Genomic DNA, 16,100 nt, shown 5'->3' with positions numbered 1-16,100 from the left:
GGTAGAACTGCCCTGTGGTTTTTCAAGACTAACCCTTTTTTTAAAAAACATTTTATTAGGGACTCATACAACTCTTATCACAATCCATACATATATCAATTGTATAAAGCACACCTGTACATTCTTTGCCCTCATCATTTTCAAAGCATTTGCTCTCCACTTAAGCCCTTGGCATCAGGTCCTCTTTTTTTCCCCTCCCTCCCGACTCCCCCCTCCCTCATAAACCCTTGATAATTTATAAATTATTATTTTGTCATATCTTGCCCTGTCCGGCGTCTCCCTTCACCCCCTTTTCTGTTGTCCATCCCCCAGGGAGGAGGTCACATGTAGATCCTTGTAATCGGTCCCCTCTTTCCAACCCATCTCCCTCTACCCTCCCAGTATTGCCACTCACACCCCTGTCCTGAAGGGATCATCCACTCTGGATTCCCTGTGCCTCCAGCTCCTAACAAGACTAACTCTATAGGAGTAGAAAGTCTCATATTTCTCATATACATGTACACATACGGATACATATGAATGCATATACTTATACACACCTATGTGTGCACACACATGTAACACAGTAGTGCCATGTACAACTCAGTGACACAAGGGCATTGACCAGGTAGCAGAACCATGACCACTATTTGCTTGCCAAATTTCTCATCTCCATAAACAGAGACTCACTGCTTCCTACACAATGACATCCCATTTCTCCCTGCCTCCCAGCCCTGGTGGCCACTAGTAACCATCCCCACATTATCTGCCTGTCCTAGAGAATTTCCCAGAGCCCTGGTAGCATAATGGTCCCACATGGGGCTGGTAACTGCCCGGTCAGCCGTTCACAACCACCAGCTGCTCCTTGGGAGAAAGAGGCAGCTTTCTACTCCCTGAAAGAGTCACAGTCTCGGCACCCACAGGGGCCGTTCTACCCTGTCCCACAAGGTTGCTCTGAGTCGGTCGACATCGACTCACCTGACGGCAGGGAGCGTGGTTCTGAGATCACTTCATGTAGTGGATGTCTTCATATGTGTCCTTATGTGACTCTCGTTGCTCTCCGCATTCTCTCTTCAAGGTCCGCCCACAAGGTAGCGTGGATCGGGGCTTGTCTCTCTCTGCGGCGTGGGTGTGTGCTCCCAGCCATAGGGGGTAGACCCCTCGGTGTTGCCACCTGTTGGCTTGTGCGACTAGAGGTGCAGCCAGCCCTAGTGTCTGTCTGTCTGTCTGTCCATGCCGCTGCTCTCTGGTCTCTGGATGTATATACGTTGGAGTGGAATTGCTGAAGCCACCGTCTCCTTCCATTCAGTCTTCCCTCACCTTGGGGGCGTCAGGATGGCCCACGGGTCATCTGATTTTTTTCTAAAGAATGTCCCCCAGCGTGCATAAGCTTCCAGCTCAGCCTGTTGGGTTTACCCTGATAAATCCTGTTTTAATATAAAAAGATTGATGGGGTGCCGCCTAAGAATCCAAGCAAAACGGACACTCCCAGAAGCCAGGCCCTCATACCCCGGGGACCCCTGCCCCTGGCCTGGGTCTCACTCCACCCGCACACTCCCACCGCTTTGCTGCCAGTTTGTCACACTGCGGTGGCTCGTGTGCTGCTGAGACTTCAAGTGCCAGCAGGGTCACCCAAGGTGAACAGGTGACAGTGGGACAATCTACTCAAGCACAGGGACACTTGTGAGGACGGCACAGGACCGGGCGGAGTTTCTTCGTGTTGTGCGAAGGGGTGGCTTTGGGTCGGAACGATTCGATGGCCCCTAACAATGGCAGCAACCCCCAGACTCACGTTCTGAGGCCTCCCCCTTCCTCCAGGTGGTTCTTCAAGGGCATCAGCCGCAAGGATGCAGAGCGTCACCTCCTGGCCCCTGGCAATGTGCTGGGCTCCTTCATGATCCGGGACAGTGAGACCACCAGAGGTAGCATCTCCCCTCCCCACTCTGGCCCTGGGTGACCTCTCAGGGGGTCAAGTGCTGACCAGAGTGAGTGGGGCAGGGCTCTGAGGTCTCCTGCTTTGCGGGGTTCTCTCTGGCCAATGCAGGCAGCTACTCTTTGTCTGTGCGGGACTACGACGCGCAGCATGGGGACGCGGTAAAGCATTACAAGATCCGGACCCTGGACAGCGGGGGCTTCTACATCTCCCCACGGAGCACCTTCAGCACCCTGCAGGAGTTGGTGGCCCACTACAAGAGTGAGTCGTGCCCCCGGGCTGCAGCCTCCCTGGGTGGAGCTTGTCTCCAGGGAATCCTGGTCAGGAGGGCACAGGCCTGGGGAGCCCTTCCGCAAACGCGTGGGGGCTGCGAGAGCCTCCTCACAGAGGAGGCTGGAGGTGGGAGAGGGGTGCCGGTGGTTTCCCATAATGCTCTGCTCTCTGTGGAGTATCACTGATGGTGGCAACCAGTTGGAACATTGGTCCCATGCAGTCGACCAGGTGGGGAGGCTTCCTCCATGGGGACACCTGGCTGGCAGGGAGCTGGTCCCCACCAACTGACCAAGGGCTCTATTTCAGAGGGGAAAGATGGGCTCTGCCAGAAGCTGACAGTGCCCTGCATGTCCTCCAAGCCCCAGAAGCCATGGGAGAAAGATGCCTGGGAAATCCCCCGGGACTCCCTCAAGATGGAGAAGAAGCTTGGAGCCGGGCAGTTTGGTGAAGTCTGGATGGGTAAGGGCAGGACCAGAGCTCACAGAGGGGAGGGAGGGAGACAAACACTATTCACTTCTTCCAGGAGGACTGGAGCAGCCTGGGGGTGGCAGGGACGGACCTACAGGGCAGAGGGAGCGATTGGAATGACTAAAGATGCCCAAACCAAACTCACCATCATCAAGTCAATTCCGACTCAGAGCGACCCTCTAGGACAAAGTAGAGCTGAGACTGTAACCTGATGGGATTAGACAGCCAGCCACGGAGTGCCTGGAGGTTATGAACCGTTGACCTTGCAGTTAGTGGCCCAGCCCAGAACCACCACACCATCAGGGCTCCTTTGAATAGTGCCATAGTCAGTCCTCTGATAGCAAACCAAATGGTTGTGCTCATGCAAACCCGGTCTGCCTTTGAGGCCCCACCTCTTAGGCTCAAGATTGTGAAGTTGGAGTCTGGATGGGGATTCCCTAGTGCTTGGGAGTGAGGTAACAGGCCTATTGAGATGCCGAAACTGAAGAATGAGGAAAGACAGCTTGCAGATTGCAGGGAAGTTTCATATAGGCAGCCTGAGAGCAGGCCATTCTGAGCACCTACTGTGTGCCCAGCCCTGTACTGAGGCACTGTGGAACTCCAGAAAGGCATGTTCCAGCCCTGCCACCCTTCCCGAAGTATCTAGAGAGCAGCCATGCTGGTGTGCAGGCTGTGGGATAGAGGCTTGGCCCAATGCCTGGTGTATCCACTGTGTTTCAAGTGGGGGGTAAAGACACTTCTAAAACCCAAAACCAAACTCCCTGCCATGGAGTCAATGCTGACTCATAGTGACCTTGTAGGACAAGGTGGAACCGACCCTGTGAGTTTTCAAGACTAGAAAAGACTCTCTATGGGAGTAGAAAGCCTTGTCCTTTTCCCAAGGAGTGATTGGTGGTTTCGAACTGCCGACCTTTTAGATCGCATGCCAATGCGTAACCACTACGCCACCAGTGCTCCCAAAGGCAGCTCATAGACACATACAATACAGCCAGGTACAGTGGGCTTAACATCCCTGCATTTCAGCTCCATTTACTGAGAGCTGCTGTGAAGCAAGCACTGAGGAGGATCATGTGGCGGAAGAGAACTATGGGAAGGGAAGGCAGATTTGCGTGGTGGGACTGAATGAGCATTAACATTGTGAAAAGCCCTGACTCTTACTAAGGAGCTCTGGTGGTGTGGTGGGTATGCATCAGACTGCAACCCGAGAGGTCCGCCGTTCAAAACCACCAGGCGCTCCTCAAAAGAAAGACAGGGTTTTCTGCTCCTGTGAAGAGTTACAGCCTTGGAAATCCAAAGGGTCAGTTCTACCCTGTCCTAATGGATCACTATGAGTCGGCTTCGACTCGCTGCCAGTGAGAGGAGCGGAGACTGCAATTCTCGAGTTGAGCTTCCTGGCAACCAATGCAAAGATGGAGACACACACAAGTATGAGGTTTATAGAATCCACAAGCTGAATCCATGGTGGGGTGGGGCTAGGGAATTGCTTAATAAGAAAGGTCCATGATGGGAGAGGGAGTTGAGGAGTTAAGAGGCTGAGTGATGGGTGCATAAAAGACGAGAAGGAGTTTGGTGGATAGGGAGGCTGAAGAGGTAGCTGGTCCAGATCATACAAGGCTTTATGGTCATGGTGACTCTGGAATTTGAGAGTAAATGTTAAGATTATGGATTTTAAGTGAAGGTGATTGTGTGCGTGTGTGTGATCATTTGAGTTGTGTTTTCTGAGAATTTGTTCATCCTGGTGACAACCTTTCAAAGGGAATGTTTATCGTTCCCACTTTGTAGATGAGTAAAGTGAGGTGCCGAGAGGTTAAGTGGTGTCCTCAGGGCCGTGAACCAGGCTTCCAACCCACATTCTATGGTTCTCAAAGGACTGAGATGGGACTTTCCCCCAGCCTGCAGCCGGGCCTTCCAGGGCTGTGAGGGAGACCAGAGGGTTCTGAGAATAGCCCCCACTCCCCCTCCCCTCAGCCACCTACAACAAGCACACCAAGGTGGCCGTGAAGACGATGAAGCCGGGGAGCATGTCTGTGGAGGCCTTCCTGGCCGAGGCCAACCTGATGAAGACGCTGCAGCATGACAAGCTGGTGAAGCTGCACGCGGTGGTGACCGAGGAGCCCATCTACATCATCACGGAGTTCATGGCCAAAGGTGCTGTACTGGGAGCCGGGGTGTGTGTGCTGCGGTGCTGGGGTGCAGCAGGCTGGGGTCCCCACAGTCCAGCTGGGGACTCAAAGGTAGACCTGGCTAGTTCCCTCAAGATGTCCTCAGTCTAGCTCAGGAGTTCCACCAAGAAACGCACATGGAGCCCATGAAGGTGCCACTGCCCAGCCTTCCTGGCTAACAGGGTGAAGTTGTGCTAAAGCGGGGCCCCGGGGCAGGGGGGAGCATAAGGGCCCCTGGAGCAGCAAGGAGGCTTATGGGATGGATCCCTGGGAGCCTGGAGAGCACAGGGTGACCCTGCCCCTCACCGTCTAGTGTCTGGGCTGCCTCCACCTGCACGCCCCGAGGAAGAGACTCGGACAAAACACGACTCCAGGTCCCCACCACCTCTTCCCTGCACGGCCTTCTCAGGGATTTTGATCTTGTTAGGCCACCGCTTCAAAGCCATTTTCCAAGCCCTGCCCGGCCAAGGGCGAGCAGCAGCAACTCACACAACTCTTTGGGTGTGACTTGCAATCTCAACGTGTTTTGCTTTTCTCCTTGGTCCTTTTCTAAATACTCAACGATAGCAGTTGCAGAAAGCCAGGGCCCCGCCATTCAAGTTCAAGGGGAGAGAAAAGGAAAGAAAAACTGTCAGTTGAAGAAGCAGTCCAGCACCCAGTCAGGCCCAAACCACACAAATTCTATTCTTTCAATATTGACCAGTCAATGTCCAAGGGAAAATTCCATTGCTTTGAATTCCTTCTTTCCACGAACTTTTTGATGCCCCATGTTATCTTATGTTGATTGAAATCTATGGCGGTAAACAATTGGCACCACAGCCTAAGAGACCCTAAGGCACATCACGTTCTTTGCGCCCCCGTACAGGAAGCCTGCTGGACTTCTTAAAGAGTGACGAAGGCGGCAAGCAGCCCTTGCCCAAGCTCATTGACTTCTCAGCCCAGGTGAGAGTCTGGTGGGGCCTGGGTTGCTGGGGGTGGGGGGAGGGCAGGCAGAAATGTCTTGTCTCCTTATTGAACACGTATGTAATGGCACCAGTCAACACAGCTGATGTTTGTTCAGTGCCCAACATGGCCCGCCTGTTTTGAAAGCACTTTACATGCTTGGTCCCTGGGCCCCCCAGAAGGTGTGCAATCAACTACCAACCACAAAAGGTGGCACGGTGGGCTAGACATTGCACAGTAAACCACAAAGCCAGCCGTTCAAAGCCAACAGTTGCTCCAAGGGAGAAAGATGAGGCTTTCTCCTCTCATCACCAGTTACAGTCTTGGAAACCCACAGGGCCAGTACTACTCTGCCCTACCGGATCGCTATGAGTCAGAGTTGACTCAGCGACAGTGAGTCTGGTTCTTGGTTTACTAGCCTCAAGGTGGGTGCCTTGAACTGAGCCAGCTGTGCTGCGGAGGAACGGCTAGGCAACCTGCTTCCATGGACATTGTAACCACTAAACCCCCCTGCAGCAGTTCTTCTGCGTCACTCATCATTGGGCCGTCATGAGGTCCCCTTGTGTGGGAATCAAGCTGATGGCAACGGGTTTGATTTCTGTTCCGGTGTCACAGACTCACTCCTTTAACCCTCGCATCAGACTTATGAGGGAGGGGCGCTGTGAGCTATTCTTGCTAACAACCCGCGCCCCCCCCAATTGAAGACAACAGCAATTGGTTATTTTTTGCGTTTCCCTGGGTTGCCTGGGCTTAGCTCGGGGTCCTTCTGCCCCAGCAGAGATGCTGGGATGACTTGTGCAGATGCATGCCAGACAGCTCTTTGCTGCTCCGGGTCTCTCTCTCCTCAAGACCATTCAGCTTGTGGGAGTCTGACCACAGCTCCTTCCAGCATGGCCATGGTTTCCAAGTAGAAGTATCCCTCCAGGCCAGAGGTTCTCAACCTGTGGGTTGTGACCCCTTTGGGGGTTGAACGGCCCTTTCACAGGGGTCAACCAATTCATAACAGTAGCAAAGTGACAGTGATGAAGTAGCAACGACAATAATGTTATGTTGGGGGCTCAGCACCACATGAGGACCTGTATGAAAGGGTCAGGGCATGAGGAAGATGGAGAACCACTGCTCCTGGCCAAGGTCTAGTGCACAAGCGCTCCTCAGGCCACTGCTTGCAGCACACTGGCTGCTTTGGCCAAAGCCTCCCGTGGCCAAGCCCAGAGCCAGTGGGGAAGGGCACCAACCCAAGAGGCATGGTTCACTGGGGGCCCGAGAGTAGAAGGTGAGCATCCCATCTTCTCAAACCGGAACTTAAGGGGCGGGGAAGTTGAGTAGAGATGAGGAAGCGGGGTTGCAGGAAGGCTAAGCAGCTTGTGTACGTGACTTGTGGTTACAGGGGAGACAAGAGTCAGTACAAATGGAATCATGTTCCTTCCTGGGAACTGATCGTCCAGATAGGAAAATAGATGTCGAATGGCTGGCTTGGTCCTGGTCCAGAGTCCAGAGTCCACAGTGTACAGTCCAGTCATGTCCATGCGCCACAGAAACGGGTCTTAACACCCTGATTTTTTCACCTTCTTGCCCTCTGCCCCTGCAGCAGCTCCCAGCAGCTGGAGTGTCGGTCACTCCTATTCTGCCTCCATCTCTCTCCCCTCTCTCTGTCTGACTGAAAACCGGGGGCAGGGAGGGGTGCGGGGTGGATGGCAAAATGCTTTGCCTGATCCAGGAGCAAGGAGAGGAGCCTGGATGGCCTAGTAGGTCACACATTGGGCTGCTAACAGCAAGGTTGGCAGTTTGAATCCACTAGCCACTCCTACGGAGAAAGAGGAGGCCTTCTGTGCTTTCAAAGACGTGAGGTCTTAGAAACCCACAGGGGCAGTTCTACTCTGAGCTGTGGAGTTCTCCCCTGCCCTACAGGGTTGCTATTGGCCCGAGCCAGAATCAACTCGATGGCAGTGAGTTTTGGATGAGAGGAACAATGAAAAGACTTCAGAGAAATGGGTGTTTGGGCAGAAGAACCAGCCCGTAGGAAAGCCCAAAGCGGAATGCATGGCTTGTTCAGCTTGGACCTCTTTGGGTGCCCTCGGAAAAGGAGACGTGGTTTTGTGGTTTGCAGCCTGGTGGGAGTTGAAGGATCCCTGGGCCTTCAGGAGACACCCAGGGCAGAGCTCATTTGGCTATGCAAACTTTGGGGCACAAGGGCAACCAACAGGGGAGAGTAAAAAGTGTTCTTTCAAAGCCTGGAATTGGAGGTGGCGGGTGGAGTGGTATGGAAATCCACAACTGGCAATGTCCCTCCAATGGACCCTTCTTCCAGGGAAATCGAGTCTGGCTGGTTGCTAAATTATACCTGTAAACTGGCAGAACCTGTGGATGGGGGTCATGGACTGGGGCCCAGAGTTACTGCCTCTATTTCATCAAGGAGAAAACGGAAACCAAGGGGTAGAAAGAAGTGCTGGGCCTCTGAGCATCAGAAACAGAGGGGCCTCAACCAAGGATTGCAGATACCTACCTGGGCACCATCTTAGCCTCAAGTCTCAGAGAGGGAGATTGACGTAGTGGGAGGGTGCCCCAGCCCAGTCAGGATGACTTGCATGCATGACCTCTGACCCAACTGTGGGGCTTGGTCTCCCTTGATGTCATGTGAGGTCATTGGACCACATCCCAGGTTTTTCAAATCAGAAAGCTTGTTTTAAACGCTACTCCACTGGCCAGTCCGAATGAACTTATGTACAGTCACCGAGTATGCAAAAATCGGTCCAAACTGAGCTGCTCTGATTAGAGAAAGATGGTGGAACCTCGCGTGTGGCTTTTGTTCTGTCTCCACGCCTCCAGCCCAGCGGCGTCAGTCAGGAGGTTTTAGGTCAAATAGCCCTGGGCTGGAATATGCCAACAGATCCTCCCTGCTGGGATGCTATGATCCCAGATGGTCTTAGAGGCAAACCCAGGTTCCCGTGCTGACATCATGGCGGCCTGCTTGGTGATCATGAAGTCTCACCACCTTGTCAACCTCCAAATCTTAGACCAATCCTACGCTGACTGGACCAACCCACTGCAGACGCTGATGAAGCGACACCTGTAAACATTTGGGGCTCAGGAATCACGGAGCATCTTTGTGTTTTATCTAAGATTTGTCTGTGGGACTTTGAGCAAGTTACTGGACTTCTCTGGGTCCAGCTTTCCCCAACACGGGAGTGCTCATTGGCGTGAAATGTGCTCCACACCAGATATCCTCGTAAGCCTCAGAGGTCAGAGGATGAAGCAGATGACCCTCGCGGTCAGGGGCTATGGTTGGCCCCATTTTACAGATAATAAAAGGCACAAAGTAGTTTGCTTGAGATCACAGAAGTATACAAGATTCCAGCTGAGCTGGCCCAATTCTAGAGCCACTTAGTCATGACCTTGTCAAATCAACACCTGTAAGCTTCTGTGAAAGTCAATGAGCTAATGTATGATTGTCTGATGGGGGAGGGGGGGTCCTAAATCCATGGTAACTTCCAACAGGAGTGACTCTCAGTGCAAATACAAGGCACAACGTTCCCGTGGAGTCTGAGTTAGCGCATGAACTAGAGCCGGGCCATCAGAATTCCAACCACCTCCATACCACTTGCAAGCTATGAAAGCCTGGACCATTGATTGAGTCTCTCTGGGTTTCAGTTGTGAAATAGGACTGATAACAATAGTTGTTGATGTTGTATGCCATCGATTTGATTTCCTATTCATAGACCCTCTAGGACAAAGGACTAGGTTTTTTTTTTGTTTTTTTTTTAGGACTAGGTTTTTCTAGGTGGTGAAGTGGTTACTCGTTAGACTGTAATCCACAAGGTTGGCAGTTCAAAAACACCAGCAGCTCTGAGGGAGAAACATGGGCTTTCTACTCCTGTAAATGGGCCTAGTCTCAGAAGCTCACAAGGACACTTCTACCCTGTCTTATGAGTCGCATCAACTCGATGGCAGTGAGGGTCCTTTTAGTCCTGTGTGAAGGGCGTCCACCAGGGTTGTATCGTCTCACGCTTCTCCCCACATTCATTCAGTCTGCATGCCAAGCAAATAGTCTGACTCTGAAGGGGAACAGGGCATCAGGATTGAAGGAAGGCTCATTCAACACCTGAAATTGGCCCTTCATCATTATCTTAATAACATAGATCAACGATGACAGTTGGGATTGCTTATACCTCAAGGTAAAGAAACTAAAAACCCTCACATTGGACCAGTGAGCAGCAGCATGATAAACGCAGAAAACCCTGAAGCTGTCAAGGATGTAATTGTTCTCGATCCTCAATCAACATCCATGGAAGGAGCAGCCAGGAACTCAAACAGCGCATTGCATTTGGCAAATCTGCTGGAGAAGAGCCCTCGCAAGGGTTCCAAAGCCAAGAGGTCACTTTGAGGACTAAGGCTCACCTGACCCGGGTTACGGCATTTTCAAGGGCCCCCGGGCATGTGAAGGCTGGACACTGGCTATAGAACGCTGAAAACATGGGTGTCTGAATGACGGTGTTGGCAGAGAACATGGACTGCCACGGGCTTCCAGAGGAACAGACAGACCTGTCTCGGAGGAGGTATGGCCGGACTGCCGAGCAGAAGTGCAGTAGCGAGACATTTCTTGCGTACTTTGAACATGCTATTGGAGAAGAGTGGGAATTCTAGACCCCTTCCTTGTGCTCACGAGGAATGTCCAAGAAGAGGTCATGCGAACAGAATAAGGCAATACTGTGTGGTTGAAAATCAGGAAAGGTGTATGTAAAGGTTGTAGCCTTTTACCATATTTATTCCACTTTTATGCTGAGCAAAAAACATTAGAGAAATTGAACTATATGAAGAAGAACACAGCAGGATTAGAGGAAGGTTTATGAACAACCTGGGATGTGCAGCTGTCAGCACCTGGCTTGCAGAAAGCAGGGAGGAGTTGAAGCACTTCCTGAGGAACTCATGAAACTCAATGAAAAACAGATCAGAATCCTCACCACTGCCCGTGTGCACTGTCATGATGGATGAAGGATCCACAATCAATGCTCACTGAAGCAGCTGTCAGAGTCAAAGGATGGATTGCGCCGGGCAAAGCTGCTGCACAAGACTTCCTTAAAATGTGGCGTAGCAAGGGCGCCACTTTCGAACTGAGGTGCACCTGGCCCGAGCTAGGCAACTTTCAGTTCCTCGTGTGCATACGAACGATGGACAGTGGGTAGGGAAGACCCCAGGAGCACCTGTGCTTTTGAATTAGGGTGTTGACCAGAAAGACCGGAAGTACTGTGGACTTCCAGAAGAATTAACCAATCCGATTTGAAGGAAATGCAACTCACGTGCATCTTAGACGTAGGGACGTCTTGTGTACTTTGGACAGGTTGTCGACGAACTGGCCCTCGGCTGTACGCCGGGATTCAAACATGCCTACAAGGTGAGGATGGGGCAGGACCAGGGAGGGCTTGATTCTGTTGGTCCACACGACTGCGCTGAGTCAGGACCAGCTCGGCGGCACCGAACCACAGCATCAAAGGCACCAACCCCTGAAGATGGACATCATGCTTGGTGAAGGAGAGGGTCAGTGAACGAGACTGAGCCCGAGTGAAGCAGACTGGACCCCGTGCCTGCCACTGGCCTCAAACACCACCCTCCTGAGGAGGGCATGCGACGGGGCGGTGTTTTGTTCCACTGCCTTAGGGTGGCTGGTGAGAACTTTCATGGAGCAAATTGCCACATCTTTTCCCCATGGAATGGGCTGAAGAGTTGGACTGCTGGGCATTCGCTTAACAGCTGAGCGTTTAACCACTGTGCCACCAGGGCTCTTTGATGGCAATAATCCTTCCCAAAGCCACAGTCAATGTGTCCAAGTACCACCTGGTGAAGTCGCTACAGCATCGGTCCTGACTGAGCTACCAGCAACTGTTTCTTCAAGGACTCAGTTTCCCACACCCCCAAGCTAAGACCTTATCTTACTCCACGTCCTGTCCCCCTAACCCAAACCAAACCAGAAAAACCCTTTGACATTTTTTTTGCAGGAGAGGTTAGAGCTAAGGACTTCAGTTCTAGTGGCCACTGGTGCCCCCGCCTGGCTGCTCCTTGCAAACACACCACCCATTCACTTTGGGCTTTGTGCCAGCAGGATTCTCTCTCTCTCTCTCTCTCTCTCTCTCTCTCTCTCTCTCTCTCTCTCTCTCTCTCTCTCTCTCTCTCTCTCTCTCTCTCTCCCTCCTCTCTCCTCTCTTCTCCCACCTCCCTCCTCTCTCCTCTCTCCTTTTTCCTCACCAGATTTCACCCAGCCCCAGGCCTCCCAAGCACTGCCTCTCTGATCCCTGGCCGGCTCTGATCCCTAGGGCTCAGCAGCGGCTGAGGCGGAGGCTGGCTTTCAGCGTTTCCTGGGTGGTGCTGAGAGCACGGAGTCAAGGAGCCCCTTTGCAAATGGAATGAACCATGTTTTCTGGGTCTCTGAGGGTCGATCTGTAAACCTCTTTTGTCCAAATCTTTGTTCATGAGAACCCCTCGAAGTCGCCCAGGGCCCTGTTGTGAGGAAGCAGCCAGCTTCCACCACTGCAGAAACCCCATGTCGAGGTAGATAGCACGTTGCACTGCTAACTGTTTAAAACCACCAGCCACTCCGCCGGAGAAAGACGAGGCTTCCAGTCTCAAACCCCACAGGGGCAGTTCTATAGTAGTGTCCTCTGAATCACAGCGACCCAATGGTACTGACACAGCCTGCTGTCCCACTCGGCAGCCACGATGATCTTCAAATAGGCATCAGATCACGTCACATTCCAACTCAACGCCTTCAATATCCCTCCGTTACGCTCAGGATAAAATGTAACCTCCTCTCCTGGCCCGCAAGGCCCTGTGTGCTTGTCCCCGCCCTGTGAGACTACGCCCCCCGCCCCCCTCTGTTCAGCCACTCTGGCCTTCTTGTGGTCTTGATCAACCACAGTCCTTCCCAGCACCGGTCTCTGCCTTCAGTGCTTTCTCTGCCTTCTGTGGCAATTAGGGTCGCTTTAATCTTTATTAAAAATCACCTCCTCTAAGGTCTTTGAACACTCAATCCAAGAGCCTGCTACACCCCATGTCCTGCTACCCTGCCTCCTTTTCTCCGTTCCAGTGCCTAGCACCACTGGCAGGGTCCTCCTGGCTCACTGCTTCAACACCTGTTCAAGTAACACCTCCCATACCCCCAATGCTCAGGATCGAGGTGTTGAGCGAATGGATGAATTTTCTCTCCCTGGCTTGGGGGTGAAAAAATATAAGAGCTACTGTGGAATATGACATGAGCCGCGGTTGTCTCTGGAAGGGGGACTTTGGAGATGGAAGTTTTTAAGGGTATCCTGGTCTATGGTCTGTGAGAGAGGGCGGTGAGGTGCTACTTCTCCTAAGGCCTAGAGAAACTCTCCCACCTCTTCTCCCTTGAGAATCTTTCAATGTGCTCTCTGAGAGTCTTGGAACTGTGAACCGGTCCCAGACCCTAAAACTCTCCCCCACCACACCGCCAGGATGGGGAGACAAGTTAACTAATTAATTAAACTCTAGCTTGAGTTCAGGGCCCAAATGAGAGCAAAAGGGGGAAGTGGAACATCCGTTGTCCAGTTTTCTCGCATGTAGGTGCTCCTCTTCCGCCTTTGGGGGTCAGGTGGGGGGCTGGCTTTGGCCAGGCCAAGTCTGAGGCTGTGGTCTCTTTGTCGGGGGCAGATTGCCGAGGGCATGGCTTTCATCGAGCAAAGGAACTACATTCACCGAGACCTTCGAGCCGCCAACATCTTGGTCTCTGCGTCCCTGGTGTGTAAGATCGCCGACTTCGGCCTGGCTCGGATCATTGAGGACAATGAGTACACAGCTCGCGAAGGTAAGGAGTGGGCCGAGGGGCAGTGGGGGGGAGACTTGGAAAGACTGTGTTTGCTGAGCGTTAGTCTATAGTCAGTAGAAGGCCCCAGGATTCATCATTAAAAGTGAGGGGGGGTCCTTCTGGGTATTGGCTCCTGCACAGAAGACTCTCCCCCAGTTGCGGGCGTCTAGAGAAGGATTTCAGAGCAGGGAAGGACTTCAGCCTTAGGCGAAGCAAGTGCCCGTTGAAAGCCAGGAGAACAACTTTATGCCTTGACATCTAAGTCTGGGACGAATCCCAAGGTCTGTCATCTGTACGTAGCGTGACTATATGACAATGTGGTACACAGGGCAAGAGGCTGTGACGCTATGCAGCAGTGGCGCATACAATGACTGCCACTTGCAGCCTCGTGAGCCAGCCTCGCAGATGGAACATCAAAACGAAAGCCATCAGACCCCGAAGAGCTCTCATTCTAGATGGTTCCATTTAGATGCAATCCAAAGAGGGCAGAACCTATATGTGAACATTCAAAGTATTATGCACAACAGCCCCCAAGTAAAAAAGCCTCAGATGTCCATCTGCTGAGGAATGGGTGAACACAATGGGCGTATATCCACTCGATGGGACTTTATTCAGGCAGAAAAGACAGAGCTCTGCTGAGTGCTACAGCGAGGACGAAGCTTGGAAGCAGGGTGCGAGGAGAAAGGGGTGGTCATGAGATGCTATGTGCTACACAATGTCATTCGCATGCTAGGTTCAGACCTGGCAAATCTTGTAGACAAAAACAGATGTGGTAGTGGAGTGCTCACCGGCTAGCCACAAGGCTTGGACCCACCAGATGTCCCCTGGGAGAAAGACATGGGCATCCTCTTCCACAAAGACGGACAGCCGTGGGACTCCGGTGGGACAGTTCTAGTCTCCCTGTGGGGCCACGGTGAGCTGGCACCCACAGCAGGGTCTTTATGGAGCTAGTAAGTAGATTGGTGGCTTCCAGGGGGACTAGGGGTGGGGAAGAAATGGAGTGGCTTTTCCCTTGGGTGTTAGGACAGTATTCTCTGCCCACTCCATCCGTTAGCTATCTGTCATCAAGTTGGGTGTATGTTGGCTCCTCAGGGACACCAGATGGTGGAAAACAGTGGTTCAGCCGAGGGCAGATTTGGGCAGCTGTTGCCCGTTTGATCCCCTCAATCTAGTCTGAGCACTCCCCAGATTCCCCTTGATCAATCTGTCCAACCCACAGGGGCCAAGTTCCCCATCAAGTGGACAGCTCCCGAAGCCATTAATTTTGGCTCCTTCACCATCAAGTCAGACGTTTGGTCCTTTGGCATCCTGCTGATGGAGATTGTCACCTATGGCAGGATCCCTTATCCAGGTAAGGGGGGGGGCAGGCATCAGCTTGGGGGTGCTTCCAGGGCCCCCCTCTTGTCATCCAAGCCGAGTTCTTGATCGTCCCTTAGCCTTCCCTCTCACAGTTAAAGATGAGCATTTCATCCCTACATCCAAACTCTCTCCCAGTTCTGGCCACCTGACTCCAAATCATTCCAGATCAGCTCACTTCTAACTTCCCTGCACCCACCGTATCCCAGCCAGCATCTCTCCCACTGGGCTGTTGAGTGGGCTCCAAACACCTCCAGCTTCTCGCCCGTCTCCTCTCGTCTCGATGTTCACAAGCAGCCCAGGCACGAAGCCCGTCTTGCCTCCTTTCCACCTTGAGCTAACTCCCTAGTGACCTCACATTACGGTTGGGACAGAGTCCCAGATTCCTAATCCTGGCCTTCCATCCTTTGGGGTCTAGCACCTGCTAACCTCTCCAGCCTCACCGCATGCTGTACCCCATCTCCCAGTCAGATAGAGTCCCAAACAGCTCCCCAACTAGTCTATTAAAATATCATGTTCCATTCATAGCATTTGGCACTATTGATAGCTCTATACTTATGGTCTCTATTTAATATCTTTTTCCATCAAACTCTGAGCTCCTTGAGACCTGGCAGCCCTCTGGATTCCTCCCCAGGGTACCCACATTGCCTACCTCTGGCACATAGTGGGTGCCTGGTAACTATTGGTCGGAGGGACTCATTTGCCCACATGCCTGTGGGCTGCCCCCTACGCTGAGTCCATCGTGGAGGGCGTACACAGATGTGGGTACAGTGAGTTATGCCGCAGGCTGATCACCCAGAAGCCAGTAGTGCAAACCCACCAGCCATCCTGTGAGAGCAAAACGAGGGTACCCTGTTACATGTGGGCTGTGATCCGCAAGGTCCGCAGTTTGAGACCACCAGCCGCTCCAGGGGAGAAAGATGAGACTTTCTTTCTACCTCCAGAAAGAGTGAACGGTCTTGGAACCCCCTAGGGGCTACTATACCCTGTCCTACAGTGTTACCACGAGTCAGAATTCACTGAGTTTGGGTTTCTTTCTTTCTTTCTTTTTTGGCATCCATAAAGATGTTGTCTCAGAAACCCAGCTTTCCGCCGGACAGGGTTGCTGTGAGTTGGAACTGACTCAATGGCAGGGGGTTGGTTTTCTGGTTTTATACAAAGAATGCCAACCAGT

At 52.5% G+C, this 16,100-nt stretch overlaps 1 protein-coding gene across 2 annotated transcripts in view; it reads left to right on the top strand.

Annotated features, from left to right (window-relative positions):
- The window catches only part of HCK (HCK proto-oncogene, Src family tyrosine kinase), a 45,354-nt gene that overhangs the window by 27,748 nt on the left and 1,506 nt on the right, over positions 1–16,100 (top strand). For both annotated transcript variants that reach the window (XM_075527793.1, XM_075527792.1), the window contains exons 5-11: positions 1,798–1,901; positions 2,024–2,173; positions 2,492–2,644; positions 4,622–4,801; positions 5,681–5,757; positions 13,417–13,570; positions 14,790–14,921. In XM_075527793.1, coding sequence (XP_075383908.1) covers positions 1,798–1,901; positions 2,024–2,173; positions 2,492–2,644; positions 4,622–4,801; positions 5,681–5,757; positions 13,417–13,570; positions 14,790–14,921 — 950 coding nt within the window. The remainder of the gene's footprint in view (positions 1–1,797; positions 1,902–2,023; positions 2,174–2,491; positions 2,645–4,621; positions 4,802–5,680; positions 5,758–13,416; positions 13,571–14,789; positions 14,922–16,100) is intronic.

Source organism: Tenrec ecaudatus, chromosome 12 (genome assembly GCF_050624435.1).
Source record: "Tenrec ecaudatus isolate mTenEca1 chromosome 12, mTenEca1.hap1, whole genome shotgun sequence".
NCBI classification, from domain to species: Eukaryota; Metazoa; Chordata; class Mammalia; order Afrosoricida; family Tenrecidae; genus Tenrec; species Tenrec ecaudatus.
The sequence above is the reverse complement of the archived record's forward strand: the minus strand, read 5'-3'. Positions and strand labels throughout refer to the sequence as shown.